Genomic DNA, 7,587 nt, shown 5'->3' with positions numbered 1-7,587 from the left:
AAATAATTTATTCTGACTTTTAAAAATCCAATTTTCTTAGTCCCAATCGTATCACTTGAAACTATTTTATGGTTTGGAGTATTTTTTGACTAAGAGCTCTGAGTTAGCAAGTTAGATTCCAAGGAAAAGAAAAGAGCATGGCATTTACTTCACATGCTGATGTAACTGTGGTTCATTTCCACTCAAGTTAAACACATTTATGCACATATTAGACCAGCAAATTCGATTATCTCAAAATCTAATCCAAATAAAATCATTCAATTCCAGTACACATTCCTGGTACAAATTTAATTTGAATAATTACCTGGCATCTCAAGAAGGTCATTTATGTTCCCCATGCTAAGGGGGAAAGCACCATTTTCTCATTCAGCTATGAAGATCTCTATGGTGGCGATAAATGGTTCAGTTATCCATTTCCTTTTTCTTCAATTCAAGAGCGACATCAGTCCCTTTTTCCTTCAGCTGGACCAGACCCATCTATCCTTAGCTGCTCCATTTGTAGCATGACTCAGCAGTAAACTCCTTACCTGGCCAAACATCTTACAAGTGGCTACAAAGGTGTTATGTAGATATAAACAGATGAAATAAACAAAATTCTTTTTAAAAATTTAATTTTCTCAAGCAGCCACCCCCACACTACCCTAAATATGTAAATATTGAAAAGATGGAATTCTTTAAGATGGCTCTCCAATGAAAGTTTAATACATAAGCAGCTCAAAAACAATGCTGAAAAATTTGACAAATATCTAATAGTCACTGGTCTACTCATATCACACCTTAGATTCATTATCACCAAGAGGTATTGCATACCACAAAGGTGCCACAGAAAGTAATGAACTCCCCCCCCCCCCCCAACTCCCCCCCGTCTCCCAAACCAACGACCTTAATCTGCCCTTGCTGAAGAGCTTAAGGGTGGAATCTGGTTGCTGAGAAAAGTCTATCTCAGGTAGGTCACAAGGGAGAGCAACATTACATTTCTCCATTATTCCCACATACAATAATTTGTTCTTTTGGGTAGGAATATGGTCTTCTATGTCTCAAATTTAGGATGAAAAATTACCCTCCCTGGGCCACCTTGCACTTCAAAGATTTTTGATTTGGATGTCCAAGAGCTTTACCTGGGACTTGAACCTAGTGCCCCTAGACGGCCAAACACTATACACATAAGCTATCATGCTCTCCTTCATGAGTGAAAGTAACAAATGTTAGCAATGGGTGCATTCAGAATGAGTGAATGCTCAGACTTCCCATTCATCATAGGAGCAAACCACTACATAGCATGTTCTCAGCCTCCCTGAGTGGAAAATGTTCTGTGGGCACTACAAAGGAGCTTTTGAATCATCTAGCAACACACCATAGGCCACATAGAGCTAATATTTGAGCTCCCAATAATCAGCACTCAGGCAAGTAGTAGCTAAAAAGACTGCTCCGAAAAATGTCTGAGCACTCACACTGAGCCGCCACATTCAGGGAAAAAATTCTCTGCTATTGTGGCATCGCTCTGAGCACTCACTCCCCCTGATTGTGCCCAAGCATTACCTTCCCTTCCCCATTAACAGAAATTTCCAGCTCTATCAAACTTGATTTCAGTAAAACAAGCTCTAAAACAAGCTATTACACTGTTAAATAGGTAACAACATTATTGAGACTTAAAATAATAACAACTTTGACTAATATTGCTATAAATATTTTAATGCAAACAAAATGCATTAAATGCTCATAACAGGAGAAAATAAATACAGCAAATGACATCACTTGCTCATAAAAAGCCTAGGGCAGTGGGTGATGCAAGTTTTAGCAAATTCCAGGAAATTTATTGTTGTTTCCCTTAGCTAGAGTTTAAAAATGTAACAACCATTTTTTTCTTGGCAAGATAAATAGGATGGAATAATTTAAAAACTTCAAAAATAGAGAACTGCAATATAAATACTGCCTCTAACATGTGGCAAGCAATGACTCTATTTGACAGATTTTAGAAGACCAAAACCAGATAGATAACCTTTAGAAGCAATCCATTTCTTCTGCACACATGATACACTCACTTTAAAGAGTCATAAATAATAAGTATTACTTGATTTCAAAAGATCTCAACAAAATGGTTACAAATTGTAGCATCACAGTTCTTGTAGAGAATACATAATTATATTGTGATATTTTCCTTTGATAAGGAAGTGATAGAGTGCTGTGAAAAAGTGCTTTGTGATATCATGACCTGCATGCATACCAGACAGCAATTAAAATAAAAAATATGGTTTTCACATTACTTCTTGATCCAGGACAGTGCTTGGAAAATAAGTTACATACCTTTCCAAATGCTCATGTGAATGTATAAATCAAAATAAACCATGGACTCATTACCCTAGTATGCAACAGCATGAATTTTGTCTCTTGAAAATAAGATTAAGAAGCTTTTACCTGTTACAAGCTAACCAGACAAAAATAAAATGCTGGTTTCGAGGCCTATGCAATGATGAAAAAACATTTCCCTTAGACCTCAAAACTTTAAAACCAGCTTTCAGTAACTTCTCTTCAAAATACAACAGCAACATTGATAACATTCCAAGATACAGGCACTATCCAGATTTAGCATCAAATCATTCCTGTGCTTTCTTAGAAAGCATGGACTGAAATATTTGTCAGCCAAATCAATCCCATTCATTCATCTAGTAATTTGTTTCTCATACACAGCTGAAACACTATCTGTGAGAATAACTAAGTAATGACCAGCTCTCCTTCACTTGAGGAAAGACATCATTGCCTTCTGACAAGAGGGCTACTTCAGCACAGCTCACTCATAACACCATCACTCGAGACACGCGGACACTTTCCCTTGCTCAACGCCAAAGAAAAGCAATTTTTCTTCTATCCACTATGGGGAGGGAAATTTAGAGTTCTCACTAAGAAAACTAACACCCTTCTATGTACAATTTCCACTTCAGAACCCCACACACCGTAACTGCCAATGATCTGCCAGCCATCACCACTACTGGTTTCTCTCAGTATTTTTTTTATGACGGGCTGGCCATTCTGTACCTTGGAAGGCAGAGCCCAAACTTAGACTCGATGCCAGCAAAAATAGGCAAGGCTACTTGGTAGCCTCCTATGTGATCCGGATTTGTTGATTTCATTTCTTCCGCCACCCCTGTCGCGGGTACATTCATCTCTGAACCAGTTGGACGCCTATGCAATAAACAAAGCCAGTCTTAAATTATTTGCAGAAGGTATTTTATAATTAAACTGAGAGTAAGATGAATGAAATCTTATGCAATAATACTCTTACAAAACATGAAATAGTAAAAAAGGATCAATAAAACTCATGACATTGAAAAATTGTAAACATAAAAATTCAACTTAAAGATCATGAAGAAATGACACATCATGCAACATTTCAAACTACAACGTGATATCTACAGCTACCAGTTTTTATTCATAAATACGAAATTTGAACATATATTTTTAATGAATCCATATAAACTAATTATAAGCAATAATAATAAATATTTAAGTGCATTTCAATGTGTGCACATGGAAAAAAGTTAATTAGGTATTAGCCAAATAGGATTTTACCACAAGCTGTGATTAGTGATGCACCATATCCCAGGATGCAAACTGGAATAAGAGCTTCATTGTTGTTTAAATAACATTAACTATTAAAGAACTTAAAGAAGGTGATACACAGAACTGAAATAATAACTTACGATCCTCCAAAGTCCACATAAAATAACCTCTGAAGTATCTCGTACGTTAACAGGGTGACACCAAACTGTGGAGATGATCTGAACACTCGAGCTATTAGAAAAGAATAAACAAAAATGATTTAATTTTCTTAAACTGAACTAAACACACAATTTTCTCATAAATGTATATAATCAAATGTGAAGTATGAACAGCAGTTGGCTGACTCCTAATATTGAGAGATTGAATACAGCTGTGTATATTAACATAGAATAAATCACCATACACTGATTCAACTAATATTTCACAGAGTAAAAAGAAACTCATAGCCCATCATATTTTTCAAGTCAAGAACAATAATAGATCTCTGCATATAAGAGAATAAGCAGGGAAGAGAATGTGTAATAATTTAAGTATGCATACTGATGTACTGGTATCAAAGTTCATGCACACATTATTTCACACCGTTTATCTCCAAGTCTGAAATAAGTATATGCACCTAAGCATTTCATAATTATGGAAAGAAAGAAATACAAAAGATTAAAAACGAGTTTGATGGGATTGAAATATTGTGAAAAGAAGGAGTGAAGCAAAAAAAAATAATTGGTGAATGTGGCTAAACAAATCGAAAGAGTAAGAATAGAATGGGTTAAAGTGAGAAACACAAGATGACACTAGAGTAAGGACACTGAAAAAGGAGACTATGTCAAATTTAGCAACAATTCACTAAGGTTACAACCAAAAATAGCACTTGCTGGTAAATCAGAAATGTTTATACCTAGTACAGAACAGTAAAATGCTTGTATTCGTACAAAACTGCTCTACAGATGGAAATCATCCCATACACTGAGCTCAAGGATATTGAAATAATGTTCAATGAATTAAAAAAATAGGCTCTTTATACAACATATCTGTAAGGGCAAGGTATAAGAAAATACTTTTTACGTAATTCCATTGAAGCAACATCAACGAAGACGTGGCATCAATAAAGGCCTTTTGATATCAATCCTCATAAGAAATCACAAAACTGGGCAGAGAATACACAAATTTTTACCAAAATCTGATTGTGTATATTTGATATTACCTAACTCCTTATATCAGCTTAAAACTGACAAAAGAAATTTAGTGCTAAATTGAAAAAAGAAATAAAAAGTGCTGCGCTATTTTTTAAGCAACAATTGCTCATTGATCATGCACAATTTGGGACAGTGAACAACATCAGTAAAGATTAATATAGATCTTGACTCACCACACATTTCAATCACAACTGACTGACCCATCACAAATTTAGGGCTTCAAAAATTATCAGCTGTGACTGAAGTCAGACAATAAAGACCATCCATTGTTTCAATTACTGACAGACCTACATTGACCACATGTGACTGATTGATTGTTATTAAGTAAATAGTGGTCAAGAACACCGCAAAGACCAACTTAGCCTATCAATCCCTTTGCAGAGGTTAAAATGACATCAAGTTTGCCTCCCTACCCCTCAATATGACCTAGCTCATCATAATGCAAGACAATCATTACGCATGTATGCATGAATTCCCTGTACAAGGAAAACCCTTTTTTCTGGTTGAATGTAGCTTAACCTTTGGGATGGACGAAATGCATCTGTTACTTAGACATGGGCATAACTACTGTCTGTTTGAGCCAAAAAAATTCGAACCAGGCAAACAGGGAGGAGAGGGTAGGAAATAGAATATGAATGACCACTAAAAGTCACTGCAACCGAGAAGGTAAGTATGTATGAAGAATGGGGCCATGGTATCATTAATTTGGGGTATGGGCTGATCTTATATTGACCTGTTTAATTACAGAGCAGTTTGAAGAATTACTAGAGTTGGGGAACTCATAAGTCCTGAGACGCCACCTTTCATCATCATTTTAACTCAAACTTACAAACATGGAACATTTCATAATGTCAGATGCTTGCCATCCAAGAGTCTAGAAAATGGTAGCAATCAATGCCATAATTCACAAAACCCTCCATATCCCTTTTCCTAAAGAAGAGTTTAGAGACTCCATCCATCTATGATATGATCCCCTTTTTAACATCTGTAAAGCCTTGAACATAGATAAGTTCTACAGGAGAGAATCAAGTCCTCTGCCCCACATATCATCAATCTCGTGTAAAAGAAGAAAAATGCAATGGACAACATTTCCACTCATTGGAAGTACATCATTTGAAGCAGTGAAGTGCATTCCCAGAAACAAATACGAAGTGTCTTAACACACCACTCAATAATCCTCAGAGCAACAACAAAGACTGAAATGAGAAAATCAAGAAATTGGGAGCGTAAAAATGGCAAAAGGAGCAGCATTTAGAGAAAAAACATGATGAGTACAAGGCACAGTGGCGCAGCGAGGGGGGGGGTTTGGGGGATAAAAACCCCCCAGCACTCAGAGAAATTTTTAAGTTTAATCCATTTTACTTAATTGGATCAGTATTACTTATAGAATAGTGTTAGGATTAATCAAATATCCCTCACAAAGCCGTAAAACTCGCCATTTCGAACCATTATTCTTCAAATTTTTCTGGAGGAGGGCCCCCATAACTCCTGCTTACCCTTGTAGGTATGCAATACCCCCACACACCTTATTATTAATTGTGCCTAAAACCTCCCCCTAGTCTTAATTCCTAGCTGCGCCCCTGACAAGGCAAGCCTCTAAAATTGAAATTCAGAAACATATTTGGCTGCGCACGTTACAGAGGAATTCCATACAAGTTGTTTCTACTAAAAAATCTGAAGACACTGAGTGTATAGGTTGATATTGGGATGGATTCGATCACTGAGAGACATCCCAAAGAGGTAACACTACTTAACCCTTAAAGTGCGGGAGTGATTTTATACGTTTTGCACGCTGACTGTAGCATTTACCCAAGATTTTTATTGCTACCTGGATATCTTGGCCAAAAAGCATGGCCAAACTAAACAAGTAGGTAAACCAAAAACTACATAACTAACTTTTTTTGCCAAATGAAATATGTTCAAACATATATAAATAGCAGCCAGAACATCCATTGAGGCAGATAAGGAAATCAAGGGGTCTCACCTTTATTACACACTGATGTAATTCAATGAGATGGTTTAACTACAGGACATATATTTCGTCAAAATAAAAATTTTCATTAAAATAAAGCCTGTTCTCTTCACTGGTAAATTATACATTTTCAAAAAGAATTCATGAATATTGAAAAAGCAAAGCCAATAAGAGAAACCCTCAATGTAAATCTCACAGCTGCAGATTTCAGACATTAGCCTGAAAAATAACTGGTTAGTAAAAGAAGGCTGACTATATGCCATGCACAATCTTCGATTAGGCATATGCTCATGCAGATGTAAATTTTTCTAAATAAATACTACGAATAATTCACCACAGCATATTATGAGGTTACTTCTGTAGAGATGAAATCATCAATAACATACTTACAGACAAGGGCGGATCAAAACAGGAAAGAATAGGGGGCACAGGGGTCCCCATTCGAGAAGAGAAGAAAACATAATGTCATTACTATTGTACTGAGAATTTAACTAGCATGGCCACAATTATAGAAGTATACTTTCAGCAAATAGTTAACAAAAGTTAGATCCGCCCTTGCAGAAAGAAACTTTAAAAATTAATTTTCAAAATAAATAGTACATACAATTATCAAATAATCCATTGTTCATACATCATTCAGAATAATTCTAGTTACAACAGTTTAAAGCGCATATATTTTAATTCCCTTTTATTTAAATACTTCAGCCTTTTTAGCATGTAAGTGCCTATTTCCTTGCCAACAATATGTCACCAGTTCAATAGGACATATTCAATGGTTATTTCTACTTCTTTGGGCCATGCAAAAGCAAGAAGAAACTTTAACAGTTTCAAATAATTGCTAAACTTAAAATCACATATAAAATT

The 7,587-nt window shown here is 35.8% G+C and overlaps 1 protein-coding gene across 5 annotated transcripts in view; it reads right to left on the bottom strand.

The window, feature by feature from the left end:
• Positions 1 to 1,671: 1,671 nt before the first annotated feature.
• The window catches only part of LOC124170044 (calcium-binding mitochondrial carrier protein Aralar1), a 79,950-nt gene continuing 74,034 nt past the window's right edge, over positions 1,672 to 7,587 (bottom strand). For 4 of the 5 annotated variants that reach the window (XM_046548731.1, XM_046548747.1, XM_046548753.1 and 1 more), the window contains 2 exons: positions 3,699 to 3,789; positions 1,672 to 3,180 (listed from right to left, as the gene is read on the bottom strand). In XM_046548731.1, the coding sequence (XP_046404687.1) occupies positions 3,009 to 3,180; positions 3,699 to 3,789 (263 nt within the window). In that variant the 3' untranslated portion in view covers positions 1,672 to 3,008. The remainder of the gene's footprint in view (positions 3,181 to 3,698; positions 3,790 to 7,587) is intronic. The other variant, XM_046548739.1, reaches the window with a different exon arrangement.

The sequence above is a fragment of the Ischnura elegans genome, chromosome 1 (assembly GCF_921293095.1).
Source record: "Ischnura elegans chromosome 1, ioIscEleg1.1, whole genome shotgun sequence".
NCBI lineage: Eukaryota > Metazoa > Arthropoda > Insecta > Odonata > Coenagrionidae > Ischnura > Ischnura elegans.
Note: the sequence above shows the minus strand (reverse complement) of the source record. Positions and strands in the feature narration are given on the sequence as shown.